Genomic DNA, 17,586 nt, shown 5'->3' with positions numbered 1-17,586 from the left:
TCCATTTGCAACAACTGGCTTTGCAACGTGGCCCTTCACAATACACACAAAAAAAACTTAAACAATACAGAATGGTGCCCAGGACTTAGTGATTTTATGATATTGGCGGAAGTATATTTAGTTTTTTTACCATATCATTAAAAAACTGGATTAAGAGCACCACAATTGTTTACAATACGCAAACAGAAATTTTAGTTGCTCTTACAAAAATCCACCCTTGCCATTTCAGAATTATCACAACACAACAGCTATGGTCATGACTTTGACAGTATTGAAATGTTGATCAACGAGTTACAGCTCACAAAACAACAGCTTTATCTTTTTTTCAGTGGTTTTCCCTTCCCAGCATTGGATCCACTCTTCTCGTTGTTCTTCCTCGCGAACCCAGATATAGCTTTCTTTGCCTTTGACCATTGCTTTTGTGACTCAGCATTTCTCATGAAAGGGCAGACTTCACTGATGGTGATCTTTGGGACCACCCGCACCTTTTGCGGTTTATTGCTGTCCTTGCACTCACCACCAGTTGACTCATCTATAGCACCAGTAGACAGCATTGCCACAGAACTCGGAGACTTCTGGTCCGATGGGAGCTGCATTGTAGATTCCAGGAGTTCTGAAGATCTCACATTTTCAGTGACATTTGAATGTACTGATTGTGCTGGATAGGTGTTTGGCAGCACCTGTGATATACTGAAAGGTGCGCTTCCCGTGCCCCCTACAAGATCTCTCCAAGCTGATTTCTGAGTCCACATCGAGCCCTTTTTAGGTTCATTCGCAAACACATTTTGTGCACTTCCAGAACTTGTCTGAGCCTCAACAACTTCAGGGTCTGCAGAGCTTTTGTCTCTGGGGAGTATTGAAGAGAACTCATATGTCCCTTCTCCTGTTGAACCCGGAAACTTCAGTTGAATTTTTCTCTCTTCTGATTTAGTAGGCAAAGTCTTGCCTGTGGTTCTCATGTCTGACATAACTAAAACAGGTTCTTGTTTCCCTTTTCTAGGTTCGGACGAACCCTCAGTTCTCTGCCTCTTCTTTTGCAGAGAAGCCTCTTCAACACTTGGGCGCTTTCTTAACTGTGAGCCCTGCATATGAATAAAGTTATTCAGATCATGTTCATGCACATAATTACACATAAATCTGTAAAGGATATGCAAATTGCTCAAATAAGCACTTGCGATGTGCATACATTTTTCACTTCCTGCTTTTCCATGTTTGCTTGCCCTACTGATCCATTGGACTTGCGGGGAGCAATATTAATTACAAGGTCATCATCTAAATCCTCGTCTGAAGACTCTTCTGGTTCTTCCATTTGCAAATCTTCATCTGGAGCATCTTCAGTTTCTTCAATTTGCATGTTATTCACAGCATTGGAGGGTTCAATGGTGTCAGTATGAACATCAAATTTCTCCTTTTCTGATGAATCAAAATGCTCATTTTCCTTCTCAAAAAGCTTGTTCATCACAGAATTCATGATGTTGCGCTCCTTCTCATATGCAGCAGCATTAAGAACTGAAGCATATTCATTATTAGCTGCTTCAGGAGGTCCACAGTGCTCCTCACAGTCACAGAAATGAATTGGATAAGAAGGAACTTCAATATGGCGGAAACTGTACTTGTGCTTTCCTGTGCCTTTTAAAGGCAAAGCTTTTACCTGTAAATAGATTTAAGAGAACACATGCCTGTGAGTTTATTCGCACATTGGACATTGCTCTATATATTGCACAGAACAATACTACTGTAGTAATCATCATCATCAACAACAACAACAACAACAACATAGCCTTTTTTCCCAAGCAAGTTGGGGTAGGCATGAGATGAAACCCGAAAGAAATAAGTTCAAGGTTCAGGCACATTGATAGCTAGTCTCCAAGCACTCCTATCCAAAGCTATCTCTTTAGAGATATTTCAATCCTTAAGGTCTCACTTAACCGACTCATCTCACGTCAGTTTAGGTCTACCTCTACCCCTCTTTACATTATTGACCCGCTCAAGAACCCCATTATGCACCGGCGCCTCAGGAGGCCTTCGTTGGACATGTCCAAACCATCTCAGTCGATGCTGGGTAAATTTCTCCTCAATTGGTGCCACCCCGACCCTATCCCGAATAACTTCGTTCCGGACTCTATCCCTCCTTGTGTGCCCGCAAAACCACCGCAACATCCGTATCTCTGCTACACTCAGTTGCTGGACATGTCGCCTTTTTGTAGGCCAACATTCAGCACCGTATAACATCGCCGGACGAATTGTTGTCCTATAGAATTTGCATTTTAGCTTTTGTGGCACCCTCTTGTCACAAAGGATACCAGAAGCTTGCCGCCATTTCAACTAGCCAGCTGAAATTCTATGCCTAACATCTTCATCAATGTCGCCATCCTTTTGTAGCACCGATCCTAAATACCGAAAAGTATCCTTCTGGACCACCACTTGCCCATCTAAACTAACGTCTCCCCCCTCATGCCTAGTCGCGCTGAAATCGCACATCATGTACTCGGTCTTGGTCCTACTAAGTCTGAACCCTTTCGACTCTAACGTGCATCTCTACAACTCTAACTTCCTATTAACTCATGCCCTACTCTCGTCAACTAGCACCACATCATCAGCAAAGAGCATACACCAAGGGATCTCACCTTGTATATCCCTTGTGACCTCATCCATCACTAAAGCAAATAAATAAGGGCTCAATGCTGACCCCTGGTGTAGGCCCATGTTAATAGGAAAGTCAGTGGTGTTGCCATCACATGTCCGGACAAACGTCGTCGCATCCTTGTACATATCCTTAATGAGGCTAATGTACTTAGTTGGGACTTTGTGCTTCTCCAAGGCCCACCACATGACATTTCTCGGTACTTTGTCAGAAATGTCATGTGGTGGGCCTTGGAGAAGCACAAATGTCATGTAGTAATCATCATGTTTGTTTATGTTTTATTAGGTAGCTGAATGCTCTCACAATTGTGTAACACTACTTGTCCAAAGATTTCAACAAGATACTAACCTACCTACATGACATATTAAACTTGTAGTCTTTGAGGAATACCCATTCTTACAAGTTATGAGTTATGACAACATACATTAGCACATGTGAAAAAGGAAAGCAACACTGTTGGAGAATCAGTTCCACCATATAAATTATATGCATACCGTAATGTACTGCCTATATGACCTTTGAAAGTAAGTCCATTAATGTCCTCTAAGATTTGTGTTTTTTCACTTCTTGAAAGACCATAGGACTAGAAGCACTAGTCAACAATTAAACATAATATAGAGCTTAGCATAACACTAGTATAACCAGATCGTACTGGCAAGCTCCTACAGTTAACTTATTATTCTGAACTTGACTTATTGATAAGAAAACTACTACTACTGAAAGAAAGACGATCTAGAATCTACCCAGGAAGTATAAATGGCTAAATGTGCAATCTAAAGATCCCAGGAGCAGGAAGTATAAATGACTAAATGAGAAATCTAGGATCAATGTTGAGGAGTGGTATATGAACTAATACTCTAGTACTTGGACCTATGCTAAGAACTGAACTGACTAAAGAAATGTACGGCTCATAAAGCCTAATAACTCGTATAGTATGTACTGAGAGGTTGTGAGAAAATCTGACAGACATAAGTTCCAAACACCTGGACTACAACACAAGAAACTGCTCACCTTCCTCAGTTTTGGGAAGTAAATGTTAATCTTTGAGCCATCCAAAGCAGCCTTATCCAGCTTCGGCTTGTCCTGCTTCTCCACATTATCTTTCACCGCAGCTTCCTGTGCTGCCGCCGCAGCTTCCTGCTCCCATTCTCGCTTCAAGCGGGTAAGGTAGTGCTCCTTAGCCTTCTCCAGCCTAAGCTTCCCTCCTTTCCATTTACACCCATTGTACTGCACACAGAACATAAGTTCAGACAACGGCAAACAGGACGAAAAAAAATTCTGATTAACAATGTTTCCTGAGTTCATTAGATTCGCGAATTAGAAAAATGCACTCATCTCCAGTTCTCCACCACTAGCAGAGTAAGATGACTGACAGAAGCTGCAAAATCCAATACTGCTAATTGGGAGCACTGAATTGGTAAAGACGAGAAGGGGGTGATGAGTACAGTGGAGAAGAGCTTGGCGAGGGCCTTGTCGGAGGGGCAGTGGAAGTCGACGTAGGCGAAGCTGCGGCCGTTGGTGCGCACGAACTCGACGCCGGCGACGCGCCCAGCCGAGGCGAACACGGCCTCCAGGTCGGCCGCGCCCACGCTCTCCGCCAGACCGCCCACGAATATACGCACAACGGAGCCCGTGCCGCTGCCGTCTACTTCTCCTCCCTCCCCGCCCGCCGCCGCCATGAGGAAGGTTTCCTTGCTTGCGGTGGTCGCTGGAGAAGCGAGAGCGCGGTGGCGGCGGCGGAGTAGAGGAGGGTGGACGGACACGACACGAGGCTGTAAGATTCGTGCGGGACGAGCAGCGACGGCCCAGGTGGCTCCTCCCCTTGCAGAAGCGTGCGTGGTCTGTCTCGGACAGGTGGGGCCAACGAGTTGTGGGTTGGAGGGCCGAGGCCTTCATATGGGCCGGCCCAACTAGTATTGGCTTCAAAGACCCATTAGTGCGAGTTTGCGATTTCACTCAAACTCAACCAAAAAAAAATCACATCCTCCTCAAAAAAAAAATCACATGCATCATCGCTTTTTGACCAAATCCCAACCAAATCATGTGAATCCGTCACTCCCTGTATTTCACCAGATAATCAGATTTACACGGCAGCAGCATCGGGTAACAGTGAATGTTGAAAGACCATGGCTGCTTGTGCTGCTGCATAAGTTTCCTTAATAGCTCAAGCTATCTGTTACAGAGAGCAGAACACAAGTGGAGTAGTGGTGAGTCGAGTTCTAGTAGTAGCTAAGTTCCCATCTTCCTCCATGTTCCATCTAGCTAAAAAGCTCTGCCTCCCATGGCATTTCCACCCTCGGAATGCTGTGTGGAGTGGGCACCGGGAGCGCGGACCGGCCGCCCAGGCTCAGCCCGGCCAGGGCCTCCGATATGCCGGCCTAACTCAGCCAGGCCACGCCATGGAATGCAAGAGCTGGTCTAGGCGTCTAGCTGTATCCATCGATCTCGCTGGTCATCTTCGCCGTCCTTGAGCAGATTGCAGATGTCCGAACACTCGACCAGGCTGCAAGTAATCAACACACGCATGGAGAGTGGATCAAGTTCATGCCAATTGAGGATACTAATCAGAAGAATGAAGAATCTGAACATCGTGCTGGTTCTGCACCAGTACTGCCGGCTGCGGAAAGTGTCCTTGAACACCACCAGGGGCCTGCAAGAAACGGGGGGGATTGATTGATTAATTGGGACCAGCAACGATCGTCGACGCGATCGAATAATCCATCGACGAGCACGAACGATGCTCGTCAGCGATTCGGCCGGCGGTGGGGGAGCTGAGTACCTCCGGATGTTGAAGGGCCCGGCGACGCCCGGCGCGCCGTAGCCGCCGAGGACGCAGGTGCTGACGCACTTGGAGGTGCAGCGCGCCGCGCGGTCCGACTTGGGGTGCCGGATCCTGTTGGCCTCCCCCTGCCGCCCGCCCTCGTCGCCGGACAGCGTCGGCGGGAGGTTGCAGAGCGGCTCCGACGCCCCTGCTGGACCCGGAGCCGCCGGCGCGGGCGCAGGCGCCGAGACCGCGAGCGCCGCCGCCAGCGCCACCACCGCCGGGGCCTGCAGCAGCCTCAGGGCGCCGGCGCCGAGCCTACGGCTACGCCCGCCCCCAGTGGCCAGCGGCGCCCCGCCGGGCCTGGTCGGCGGCCGCATCGTGCTGCTGCTCTAGCAGGAGGAGGAGGAGTCCTCCCGAGCCATTGCGCGGCCTGCACCAGATGCATGGCTCTGTGCTGTTTGAAGGAGCAAGGAAGAAGCGAGAGCGGCGGAGCGAGGCCACCAGAATCCGGATGGCGCCTAGCGGCGTCCCCGGCGGGCGCGAGAGGAGGGCCTCAAATTCGCAGAGCTGACGTGGGCTCTGCGCAGCCACCTGGTTGCTTGCCTGACCTCCATCTGCTGACATCTGCTTACGCGTAGTACTACTCCGTACCGGCTCTTCGAAAATTTTGATTTTCCGATTGCAAGCTCCTGGCCCTGGATCACACTGTCTGAGAATTTCGCGACGATCAGATCAGCAGATGTACGATTGGGGCAAGACAAATGGACGCATGGGCAGTGTTTGGTTGAATTCCATGGAATTTTCTTTCATTTTTGATCAAAAATTTAGAGTAGTGAACGAAGTCTAATTACAAAACCACCTCTACAACTCCTGTAAATCGCGAGACGAATCTAATGAGGCTTTCGACCGCGCGATTAGAGGATGGTTACTGTAGCATCACTGTAGCAAATCATCACTTAATTACCGTCATTAAATTCGTCTCGAAAAATTACACTCATCCCTGAAAAAATTTTGCAAATAGACTTCATTTTCATTTAGTACTCCATCCATACAAAATTATCTTCTCGAAAAACGTACGCGAAAAATTTCCTCGGTAACCAAACACGGCCCATGTGTTTTCTGGCATCGTACATGTAGGCTGCTAGTAGCTCGTCCACCTGGCAGGTCAGGTCAGCCGTTGATCTTCATCGTCACCTGGCTGCAGCGTTACGAACCTGGGTTGATGATGCCGGCGTCCGGCAGGGCGTCGGTTCCGACTGCGCCCGTACGTGGCGGTGCGCGCATGCATGTGATCGGTGGCGGCCCAGCCGCCGGGGGCACGCGGTCAGGTCTGGCAAGCGTTCTCGCCACGGCACGGCTGTCCTCCAGCAGTGTGTCTGTCTGCGCTGCGTCGTCGGTGAACAGGGGCGGATCCAGGAGGGGGGCTAGGGGCTCAGCCCCTAGCTCTCTTAATTACATATAAAACACTGTAGCAAGATCTCTAAATCACCATTAAATTTTCACACAAATTAATATTTCTATTGTTTCAGCCCCTTCTCTCCAATCCTGCATCCGCCACGGTCGGTGAACGCCGTGCGCCCGTGCATGCACTCCGTGCCGTGCCGACCGGTTCTCAATGACGCTACGCCTGGCAGCACGCAATTATTTGCACTCCACATGCGCGGTACGGACACGGTGATTGCTGCGCAGCGCGCGGGCAGTCGCGGCGACCGGGAGGGGAACGGAACCGACCCTGCCCTCGTGCAGCGGCGCTTGGTGGGCGCCGTAATGTGATGCGGTGGGCACGTACGCCAGCTGTCTCGTGGAACATTCGCATATGCGCGCACGCCCGTCCCAGCGGGATACGCTCGAGTCGCACTGCACCTATCGTGTCAAGAAAAAAAAGATTTCTTTTTTCCCTCTGCTCCTTTCTTCCCGCGTTCTCTCTCTCTCTTTTCTCTTCTTTTTATATTTTATTATCCTCGAAAGGAAGAAACAGTGTGCGTGATCAGTGTTGGGAATCTCCGGCAAATGTCACTGTACCAGTCAGTAGTCCAGTGGCTCCCTAGCTGGGAGGAGGTCGGGCACGGACACGATGCTCTTGCCATGACGACGCGCAGGCGAAGCTGGAAAAGTGGAAAGCGAGCAGCTGGTGATCACCGGGCCGCTACGTGCTGAATCCGCCGCGCTGTTCATTCTCGTCAAGTGAAAGCGCTCACGGATTGCAACGAACGAACGAACGAGAAACGTCCATGTCTACTCCGCCCTGTGTAGTGCTGCTACATGCGAAGCAGCCGCAGGAGCTGCAGTGGAAAGTGAAAGTCCCCGTTCCTTGGGGAGTCGAACTGATGAGCTGCCAGCTGGTCGTGGTCGACTCGACACCGAAAGTGCCCATGTCCGTGAGCTGAGCGGCGTGCGTCTGCGAAGAAAGCACTGTGCGCGTCCTGGTAGCGGAACGCGTCTCCCGGGCCGGCCATCGAGCTACAGCCGCCGTCGCCGGTCAGGTGGGCGCTTCAGGGCTTTTGGCCGGCGGATCGGAGCAAAACCATGGCGGCGACCGCCGCCGCCGTGGCCCCGGCAGCAAGCGTAGCGTGCGGCGTACCCATGCCATGCGTCGACGGCCACAAGTCCAGCACCCGCTCCGCTCCGTACAGGTACAGCAGCCGACCCGGGTGGCGGCTCGCCGTGCTCGTTCACCGTCCGGCGTAGGCATCGACGTGCACCGTCTCCTCTCTCCTGCGTGGCGGCGGCGCGGCTGCTGCGGTGCGACGCCGCGGGCGCAGCCAGCCGTGCCCGTGCGCGGCGCGCCGGCGACGAGGCTGCTGCCGCGCCCGGGTGCGAGGCGACCCAGCTGGGAGCCTGGGACTGGGAGTCTGGGACAGCACACAGCAGGAGGAACACTGCTAGTGGATGCGTTGCGCCAGCCGGACCACCGCCGCCGCCGCCGTATCCGCGGCCGCCCACTGCGCGTACCCATCCAGCACAGCAACGTGCTGCCCTGGCTACTACTCCGTATTAAATGGGCCGAAAATGCCGCGGAGGCCCGGCAAAGGTGACGTCCTCCCCCTGCTGCTGAGCTAGCGTGCGGTATAAATCCCGTACAGCTCATTTGAAAGGCAACTTATCTTGTGAAAACCAAGGAACTCATATAAACTCGTGCAAACCTATTAAATAAAGTTTTAAAAAATTCTGAAAAAATCATGAATGTGCTTCTCAGATTACATCATCTATATATAAAATTTCATGGTCAAATTCGTCTTACTCTAGAAGTTAAAAAAAAGACAATTTTGAGATGCATTTGAACCATTATTGTTGTCAGAAAATTTGTCTTTTTTTAACTTTTAGAGTATGATGAATTTGACCATAAAATTTTGTATATAGATGAGGTAAGCTGGGAAGAACATTCATGATTTTTTCAGAATTTTTAGAAACTTTTTTTAGTAGGTTTGCACGGGTTTGCACAAGATCCTTGGTTTGCACCTCGATGTACTAAGCATCTCCGATGGACTCTCTGTTTAAAATTACACAATATAATTTAGACACCTACAATGCACGCTCATTCATACATGTGAACACACGTAGTAAACTCTACCTCCATGAGTATCTTCAAGACCGAATCAGCAAATCCTTAAAATTGACAAAGTCACCATATATGCCTCGCCGTCGACGAAAACGTCGTTTACCATTGAAATAGAGATTTTAGTGAAAAACTAGCCTCCAACAGCTTCTTCAATTAAATATCCAAATAATAATATCCTCTATTATCGATTTATTGCTAGATAGAGATATAGAGCAAGGAGCGCAACAGATATAGAAAAGATGCTGAAGAATACAGAGATATAAAAAAACATTTTTTATTTAAATGAGTCTGCAAGCCCTCGAAGATGCTCGTAGTCAAGGCATACTTTCTAAAGTACCGTACTCCTGCATACTCCTAATTTCTAAAATATGGAGAAAAGAAAATTTGAAAATAAACCATCCCATACTACCTTTGTCCCCAAATTTTTGGGCGTGGTTCAACATCAAGCGAGCAAAGCCTAAGACTGACTCCAACAGTCCAATGCAAAATAGGAGAGGCATTCGTGGGTATGCCTCGTCTATAGGAATTGCATTGCGGTTGCAAAATCACCGATCTCCAACAGCGCAAGCAAAAAAAATCTCCCTCTCCGTCCCTCACTCTCCTCCGGCCCTCCCTTCCCCCTTGCGCGCGCACCTCCTTTGTTCCCTCCCCATGGAGCTCGCCGCCGCCCCCTCCTCCCCATCCCGCATGCGGGGCCGGTGCGGGCGGATCCTGCCGCCTCCTACTCCCCGACGGCCACCTCCTCCTCCACCGCGCGAAGGCCATGGCTCGCCGGCCACCTCCGCGTCCCCCCTCCCTCGAATCCGCGCGCAGCGGAGCCCATGGCGGCGGACGGGGCGCCGAGACTGATCGGCGGGACTTGATTGCAGCCACGTGCGGGGTAAGGATCGCGCGGGATGCCGCGGCAGTGGCGTCCAGCACGGCGCCGGGCTTGGGGCTGGGGCGGACGCCGCGGAAGAGCGAGGGCAGCGGCTTCGAGGAGGAAGAGGAGGCGCCGTTGCTGGAGAAGGTTCTCGCGACGAGGGAGGCGAGGGCCTCCGACGGCGTGGCGGATGTGGATCTCCTCAGGGACGGGGGCGCGGACGCGAATGGGGAACGCAGCGGCGAGGGCTCAGCGGGCGGCGCTGGGTCTTGTGCCTCCTGGCCACCCTCAAGATCGGCGTTGTCGATTCGAGCTCCACCGGCGCCGATTGAAGCTCCGCCGGCGCCTCCTCCTCTGCTCCGCCGCCGCCTCCACCCTTGCCGGCCGGGCATCGCCGCCGTCCGGGGACGCCGCCGTCCAGGGCGGTTGAAGGGGCTCGCCATCGCGCCGGCCTCGCCCCGCGCCGCCGCTCGCCAAATGCAATCGAGGAGAGAGGGGATGTATTTTTACATCTCCTCTCTCCTCAAAGGCAAAATGGATGGCGCGGTTGCCTTCTCTGTTGGACAATGGTTCCGTGATGCACAGTGCCCCGTGGAAAGGCAAAAATGCATTTGCGTTGCCTGTTGAAGTCAGTCTAACGCTGCAACGCGTCCGTGTCATCAGATAAAACAGGCTGCCTGACGCGACGCACGCGTGTCAGGTAATTCGTGTTAACGTTGGCTGGGTGTGTTTAGTTCCCCCCAATTTCTCCAAACTTTTCAAACTCTCCATCACATCGAAATATTAAATATAGCAAATGACCCATGCATGGAGTACTAAATGTAGGTAAATAAAAAACTAATTGCATAATTTTGATGTACGTTGCGAGATGAATCTTTTGAGCCTACTTAGACTATGGTAGGACAATATTTACCACGTACAAACAAAAAAGCTACAGTGTTTTCGCAAAACACTTTTCGCAAACACAGCACTGGTTTGGTTTGGCTGACCGATTCAAACCTCTGAAGCTGCCTCGGAATCCTCGCTAGCAATCGCAAGTCAGCACGTGGAGTGGTACGGAGCGCATAGCGCAAAAAGCCACGGAGCAGTTAAACTAGTGGCAGCGGCGATTATAGTAGGGCGAGCACGTTAGGTTGGATCTTGCATGCATGATAATCGGCCTCCAAAGGCACTTGTAAAATCGTAGGGTGATGAGTACGATTTTACAATGGTACATTACACGCTGTCCCTTTTTTTTCAATTACTGTTAACAGTGAGCCAGTGACTATACAAGCAGGGTCTCGTGTGGGCCCTACCAAGCGGCAACTGTAAGTACAGCGAGCGATATAAAAGTACCGAAAGTCCAATGCCAGGTCGGATAGCTTGTCGCCTCCGGTCAGTGTTAAACTAGTCTACACATGCAGGAGTAGGGATGGCAACGGGTATATACCCGTCGGGTAGTGGCCACCCATACCCATACCCGTTAGGATTAAATTTTACCCGTCGGGTTACCCGTACCCGCATACGGGTAAGAAAATGATTCCATACCCGTACCCGTCGGGTAATTTTTACCCGTCGGGTAACCCACACCCGAAATCATACCCGAGTATTACATATAAATATTAGACATTCACATGAAAAATAAATCATTACAAGCTTCATTTCAACAAGTTAATGGCTCATATGGGTTAACATGAGTTAGAGAGGGTTCAACAATATGTATACTAGGAGGGTTTAATTGGATTTGAGCTAAATTCATAGGTCATATGGGCTAAAATGAGTTAGATACTTAGGCTCATTTGTTTTTCCTGCGGGTATTTCTTACCCACGGGTAGGCGGGTATGGGTAGTATAAACCCACACCCGTACCCGCTATACCCAATGGGTATAGGATTTTGTCCAATAATATACCCACGGGTAGAAAAATCATTCCATACCCGCCTTCTTATCGGGTAAAACCCGTCGGGTACTCGGGTTTCGGGTACCCATTGCCATCCCTATGCAGGAGCTTTCCCAGGCGGATGTGTCCCCCGGCGGCGACTAGCCCGAGCATGATCCGCGCGCGCCGGTCCACAGCGGCCGGAGTATCCGGTGGAGCAAAATGCTCCTTCTCCTCCTCGTTCCTCGTGCCTCCACTGTCTGCAGTGCCAAACAGTACATCTACAGTGTCAAACAGTACATATACAGTACAAATGCTCCTCCATTTGCTCCATCCAATGTGGATAGCCTAACGCTCTTACGCTCATCAACTTTTGAATTCTAGCTCGATCACCCGGTTCTTTTCTCCATGGGGATTCGTAAACAAGAGCCACCCAAAACCACCCAGGACACACGCGGCGGCGAACGCGGATGGTCCAGAGCTCGCAAGCAAAACCAAACAAAAAACAAAAAAAAAAAAACAAAGGCGAAAGCTAGTAGCTTGCAAAGCTAAACCAGAGTCCAGGCCAAGACGAAACGGCAGGCAGCCAGAGGGAAAGCATTCCCCCGAGCCGCCACCGCCAACCGGACCAACCCCCCACGTTCGAACGCCGACCGCTCCCCGCCCGCCGCCCGCTACGCGCCGCGCCGCCCGTCAACTAAACCAAGCCCAGCTACCACCACCACCCCTGCCTGCCGCGGCGTCGTCGTCTCCTCCGTGACGAAGCCGGCAGCCGCAAACGGACACCGCCTCACACAGACACAGTCCAGCTAGTAGTAGTAATCCAGCGAGACGCGCTCCAACTGAGGCCCTGTTTAGATGTTTACATGTAAATGCAAAAAAACCGTAAACACATTAAAGTGAAACGGAATCTTACTAATTTGAAATACTAAATGAAGTTTATTTACAAAACTTTTTACATGGATGGACTGTAAATCGCGAGACGATTCTAATGAGCCTACTTAATCCATGATTTGCAACAGTGATGCTACAGTAACCACCCGCTAATTATTGATTAAACATGGATTAATTAGCATCATTAGATTCGTCTCGCGATTTACAACCCATCTATGAAAAAGTTTTGCAAATAGACTTTATTTAGTACTTCAAATACTCTATTTATATCTTTACACAATTTTACAAAATGAAAACACACCCTGAGCTGGCTGGCGGCCCCCGCGTGAGAAACGAGAAGCGCTGCTTCTTCGATCACTCGCTCACACCCCCCATGTGCCCGCTCTGAATGCCACTGCGGCTTCACGCGCGTCGTCTCCTTCCTCCCCGCTCCTCCTCCTCCTCTCCCTAGATCAAGCCCCCGCATTCCCTCCCTCCTCCCTCCAGATCGCGGCAACCGCCTGGCCAGACATTCTCCTCCTCGGGACGGGCGACGACCAGCCCCGCCGGCCATGACACCCCGCGGCGCGCCGGCGCTGCTGCTGGTGCTGGCGCTCGCGCTGCTCGGGCTCCTGCACCCGCGCCCCGCGGCGGCGCAGCAGGAGGGCGCCGTGCCGGAGGCGTACGCGGCCTCGTTCGCGGCCCGCTTTGCCGCGCCGCCGTCCTGGTCCTTCCCGAACCCGCGCCTCCGCGCCGCCTACGCCGCGCTCCAGGCCTGGAAGCGCACCGCCATCTTCTCCGACCCCTCCAACTTCACCGCCAACTGGTCCGGCCCCAACGTCTGCGCCTACAGCGGCGTCTTCTGCGCGCCCCTCCCCGGCGCCGCCGGCGGGTACGGCCACGGCGACCTCGTCGTCGCCGGCATCGACCTCAACCACGCCGACATCGCCGGGTACCTGCCGGCGTCGCTGCCCCTCGGCGTCCCCGACCTGGCGCTCTTCCACATCAACTCCAACCGCTTCTGCGGCGTCGTCCCGGACACCTTCCGCCACCTGCGCCTGCTCCACGAGCTCGACCTCAGCAACAACCGCTTCGTCGGCGGCTTCCCCGAGGTCGTGCTCGCGCTCCCGTCGCTCCGGTACCTCGACCTCAGGTTCAACGACTTCGAGGGCTCCATCCCGCCGGCGCTCTTCGACCGCCCGCTCGACGCCATCTTCCTCAACTCCAACCGCCTCCGCAACCCCATCCCGGCCAACCTCGGCAACTCGCCGGCCTCCGTCGTCGTGCTCGCGCACAACAGGCTCGGGGGATGCATCCCGCCCAGCATCGGCAAGATGGCCGACACGCTGAATGAGATCGTCCTCATCGCCGACGAGCTCACCGGCTGCGTCCCGCCCCAGGTCGGGCTGCTCACCAAGGTCACCGTGTTCGACGTCAGCGACAACCACCTCCAGGGCCAGCTCCCGGCCAGCATCGGCGGGATGGCTGCCGTCGAGGAGCTCGACGTCGCCAGGAACCGCTTCGAGGGCGCCGTGCCGGCCGGCGTCTGCGGCCTCGCCAGCCTCAGGAACTTCACCTACACCGACAACTTCATCACCTCGCGCCCGCCCTGCGCCAAGACCACTGCCGACGGCGCGTGGAACTGCATCCCCGGCGCGCCGGCCCAGCGCCCGCCGTCGCAGTGCGCGGCCGCCGCGGCGCACCCGTTCGACTGCAGCAAGGACCAATGCCAGGCCCCGTCCTACACCCCAACGCCGGGTGGTGGCCCTGGGTACACCCCGACGCCCGGTGCTGGTGGCCACGGCGGCCGTGGTCGGCGCGGAGGCGGCAAGCAGCCGCCCGCGCCGGTGGGATCGCCTCCGAGGAGAAGCCGCATCGCTGGAAACCCGCCGCCGCCTTCGAGTTCTCCTACCCCATCGTACCCGTCGCCGCCGTCGAGCGCGACCACTCCCTCGTACCACTCGCCACCAAAGGGCTCCACCACGCCGTCATACCCTCCGCCGCCGTCGAGCGCCAGCACCCCGTCCTACCACCACTCGCCGCCCCAGGGATCACCCACCACCCCGTCCTACCCTCCGCCGCCGTCGAGCGCGAGCACCCCGTCCTACCACCACTCGCCACCCCAAAGTTCGCCCTCCACGCCGTCCTACCCCTCACCACCGACTGGCTCCTCCACGCCGTCCTACCCGTCGCCACCCTTCAGCTCCACAACCCCATCCTACCACTCGCCGCCGCACGGCGCGCCGACCCCGTCCCACCCGTCGCCACCAAAGGGATCTTCCTCCCCAACTCCAGTGACCCACGCGCCGCCCCCGCCGACGTCGGCGGACGAGCCGGACGTGCGTTACGCGCCACCGCCGCGCTCGTACGGCCCCAAGCCCTCGACGCCCCCGTCCCACGGCTCGGCGTCGCCTCCCTCGACAGGCTACCAGCCGCCGTCCACCGGCCATCCGACGCCGTCGCCGCCCACGGAGCACCCGGGCTACGTCCTGCCGCCGCACGCCCCGGGGACCCCCTCCTCGCCCCCGTCGCACCCCGGCACCCCCTCGACGGCTCCAGGAGCTCCGCCGACGAAACACTGCTCGCCGCCGGCCCAGGGAGGGAGCCCCGGCACCGGTGCTGACCACGGGCACGCGCACGGCGGGAAGCTGCCGTTCCCGCCTGTCTACGGCGTGTCCTACGCGTCCCCGCCGCCGCCGGGGAAGCCGTACTAAAAGCTCGTGAACACCGCTCGCCGCCTCGCCGGAGCGCCGGCCATCGGCACCAGCATCCACCCGCCACTGCCAGTATAATACTTCTCCATGCATCCCTGTAGTATTTTTGATCCTTCTTCTTCTTTCTTCTTTGATGATGAGTATTTGATCAAATTGAATCAAAGAGTTGCAATGTATTGATTCTTTCTCACCCCCCTCTTATTCCCCCTCACCGAATTTTATTAATTAATTGATTGATTGATCTGGAGATGTATAATCCTGCTCCTGTACTCCCCATCGCATCGCATCGCATTGTCCGCCGGAACACGGCCGATCACATGCACACGCCGCGATACGAGATCTGCGATACAGTACCGCGATCTATGTTGGGCTTGGGCATGACTTTAATTTTTTTTTTTTAAGAAATGGCATGGCTTTAATTCATTCCTCGTCGGGATGGATGTTCCGCTCTTCCGGAGCAGCTGCCGCCATGGCAAGGAAAAAGCGGCAGCCTCTTCGGATCGAGGGGAATGTTTGGTTGCATTTGCCAAGCAGGTGGTGGATTTGAATTCGATTCGCCAGTGCACGCTGTGATCTCTCTCTTTCGGTGGTAAAGGATGCATAATTCCGGGCAAAAAGAACGGGGAATCTTCGATGGCTCGGATGATGAACGAGAACGTGGCCACGGCCATGGCGCCCGTGAAGAAAAGAAAAAGGCCTGAAGCGAGGTGAAGCAGCAGCAGCTCACTGCTCAGCGGTTGGTTGGTGGCGGCTAACGCCGGCAATCAATTGGAGGGCAATCCCCATGCTGCCTGTACTTGCCGGGTTCGGATCAGGGGGAAAGGGACAGGCGGCATGCTGCCGGCAGCGGGGCCGGGCGTCCCGTGGCGGCCCGCGTGGGCGTGCCCGTCCTGTCTGCTCGTCCATCCATCACGCACCATGTGTGCGCCGCGCGCCCGCGCGGAGCGGGGCCGAGACGGTGCCGCTGCGTGGGGGCATGGCTCCGTCCGCGCCAAGGGAGAAAAGGGCCGTCAGGTGATGCCATGCATGCGAGGCGACGGCGACTCGACGCTGCGGGCGCCGGGTCGGATGGGGGCGCGGCGCGGTGCTGCCAGCCAAAAGCAAAGCACCAAGAGGAGCGCGGCGATCAGGCCTGTCGCCATCGCCGGTGGCGCGTGGATGCTGCATGGATGGGATCCGAGACGTGCATGCTAGCGGGCAGCAGCACAGCCGATGGCCGCTGAAGAAAGGTGGCCGGCGCCTGAGTTGGTGGTCGACTGGTCGGTGGCCGGGGATTAATCGCATTGGTAAATTTTAAATTACCAACCGTGAACTGGAACTGGAGAAGGGTAGGTAAGGAAGGCCATCATGTCCTTTGTTGTTTGTTCTCCGACCATCAATCAGGTCCAGTGCCCGGATGGGACGCTGATGGTCAAGGAGTGTTGCAGGACACATGGAATTCGGAATTCATTAATCATTACGCCATGGGCCATGGCACGCACGGCCGTCCTCCGTGCCAGATGGGACGCTGATGGTCAGGTTTGGGAGCGAGTTCAGATTTGGTCAGTCTTGAACTCTTGATGCCGCCGCGGCCTCACTTCGGAAAGCAAGACGGGATCGCGTTCCCCGACAACTTTGATACCTGTTCCAGTGAACGAGCGTCCTGCGCGGTAAGCAGGGCGGAAATACACGGGCGACGAGTGATCGATCGATCTATCGCCGTCTGGCCGGGCTGTGCCGTTCGTTCCCTACTGCTACGGAAAAGCACCGGCAGCCGACGGCACACGCTGACTGACTATATTTGCAGTTTGTTTTTTTTTTTATTTTGGAAAGAAAGGGAACTGTGTTGTTACTGCAGCCGCTATGCAGAGGCGGATCTAGGTCACAGCCATAGAGAGGCCGAAGCCTTTTTCTTCCTCTTCTTCTTCTCCCTTTACTATCTCCTCCTCTAGCTCTCCTTGTTCCCAGCCCGTACGCCCCCCCCCCCCCCCCCCCCGGCTCTGTGGATCCGCCGCTGCCCATAGCTACGCCCATCTCAGGTTCATCAGTAGCCGTTACTTCTGAGCACTCCGAATCGTCGGTGGCGGCGGCGCAGACCGTGGGGACTTTTTTTTTTAATCATCAGACCGTCGGGACTTGGGGAGCAGACCACAGCAGAAGCTGGGTAAATGGGAGGGACGAGCGGTGACGCTTCACGTGCGTCACGCGCTGACGACTTGTGACGAGCGGCGTGCCACAGAGGTGTGTAGTGTAGGTGAAATGCAAAATGGAGCAGACCGCAGAGACGACGGATGATGGACTCAGGAACTCATGGATGCGTTCGTGCACCGCCAT

General features: G+C 54.3%; 3 protein-coding genes across 5 annotated transcripts; 1 reads left to right on the top strand and 2 right to left on the bottom strand.

Annotated features, from left to right (window-relative positions):
• Window positions 1-102: 102 nt before the first annotated feature.
• On the bottom strand, window positions 103-4,549 carry LOC120644297 (protein REPRESSOR OF SILENCING 3-like). The gene is made up of 4 exons (XM_039920923.1): window positions 4,090-4,549; window positions 3,656-3,871; window positions 1,187-1,651; window positions 103-1,082 (listed from the first exon to the last, which is right to left on the bottom strand). The coding sequence occupies exons 1-4, from the start codon at window positions 4,321-4,323 to the stop codon at window positions 315-317; spliced, it is 1,683 nt and encodes a 560-aa protein (XP_039776857.1). The 5' UTR covers window positions 4,324-4,549; the 3' UTR covers window positions 103-314.
• Window positions 4,550-4,683: 134 nt separating this feature from the next.
• LOC120644775 lies at window positions 4,684-5,927 on the bottom strand. Of its 3 annotated transcripts, none has more exons than XM_039921592.1 (3): window positions 5,424-5,927; window positions 5,232-5,294; window positions 4,684-5,147 (listed from the first exon to the last, which is right to left on the bottom strand). In XM_039921592.1, exons 1-3 carry the CDS (start codon window positions 5,783-5,785, stop codon window positions 5,063-5,065), a joined length of 510 nt encoding a protein of 169 aa, XP_039777526.1. In that variant the 5' UTR covers window positions 5,786-5,927; the 3' UTR covers window positions 4,684-5,062. The 3 variants fall into 3 exon arrangements, with proteins under 3 accessions (XP_039777526.1, XP_039777590.1, XP_039777453.1); XM_039921656.1 differs by having other exon boundaries at window positions 5,250-5,294; window positions 5,424-5,912; XM_039921519.1 differs by having other exon boundaries at window positions 4,684-5,294; window positions 5,424-5,924.
• A 7,011-nt stretch (window positions 5,928-12,938) lies between these two features.
• LOC120644234 (leucine-rich repeat extensin-like protein 6) lies at window positions 12,939-15,526 on the top strand. The gene has a single exon (XM_039920835.1). The coding sequence runs from the start codon at window positions 13,132-13,134 to the stop codon at window positions 15,271-15,273; it is 2,142 nt and encodes a 713-aa protein (XP_039776769.1). The 5' UTR covers window positions 12,939-13,131; the 3' UTR covers window positions 15,274-15,526.
• Window positions 15,527-17,586: the final 2,060 nt, after the last annotated feature.

The sequence above is a fragment of the Panicum virgatum genome, chromosome 1K (assembly GCF_016808335.1).
Source record: "Panicum virgatum strain AP13 chromosome 1K, P.virgatum_v5, whole genome shotgun sequence".
NCBI classification, from domain to species: domain Eukaryota; kingdom Viridiplantae; phylum Streptophyta; class Magnoliopsida; order Poales; family Poaceae; genus Panicum; species Panicum virgatum.
Note: the sequence above shows the minus strand (reverse complement) of the source record. Positions and strands in the feature narration are given on the sequence as shown.

What these genes read in the sequence shown, in the direction of transcription:
- LOC120644234 (XM_039920835.1), top strand. Translation starts at nt 13,132, where the DNA reads ATGACACCCCGCGGCGCGCCGGCGCTGCTGCTGGTGCTGGCGCTCGCG.
- LOC120644297 (XM_039920923.1), bottom strand. Translation starts at nt 4,323, where the DNA reads ATGGCGGCGGCGGGCGGGGAGGGAGGAGAAGTAGACGGCAGCGGCACG. An exon ending in TCGCCAAGCTCTTCTCCACT is followed by an intron (nt 3,872 to 4,089) that starts GTACTCATCACC and finishes TTCTGTGTGCAG; the next exon opens with TACAATGGGTGTAAATGGAA. An exon ending in AAAAGCAGGAAGTGAAAAAT is followed by an intron (nt 1,083 to 1,186) that starts GTATGCACATCG and finishes ATTCATATGCAG; the next exon opens with GGCTCACAGTTAAGAAAGCG.
- LOC120644775 (XM_039921519.1), bottom strand. Translation starts at nt 5,785, where the DNA reads ATGCGGCCGCCGACCAGGCCCGGCGGGGCGCCGCTGGCCACTGGGGGC. An exon ending in GGGCCCTTCAACATCCGGAG is followed by an intron (nt 5,295 to 5,423) that starts GTACTCAGCTCC and finishes CGTTTCTTGCAG; the next exon opens with GCCCCTGGTGGTGTTCAAGG.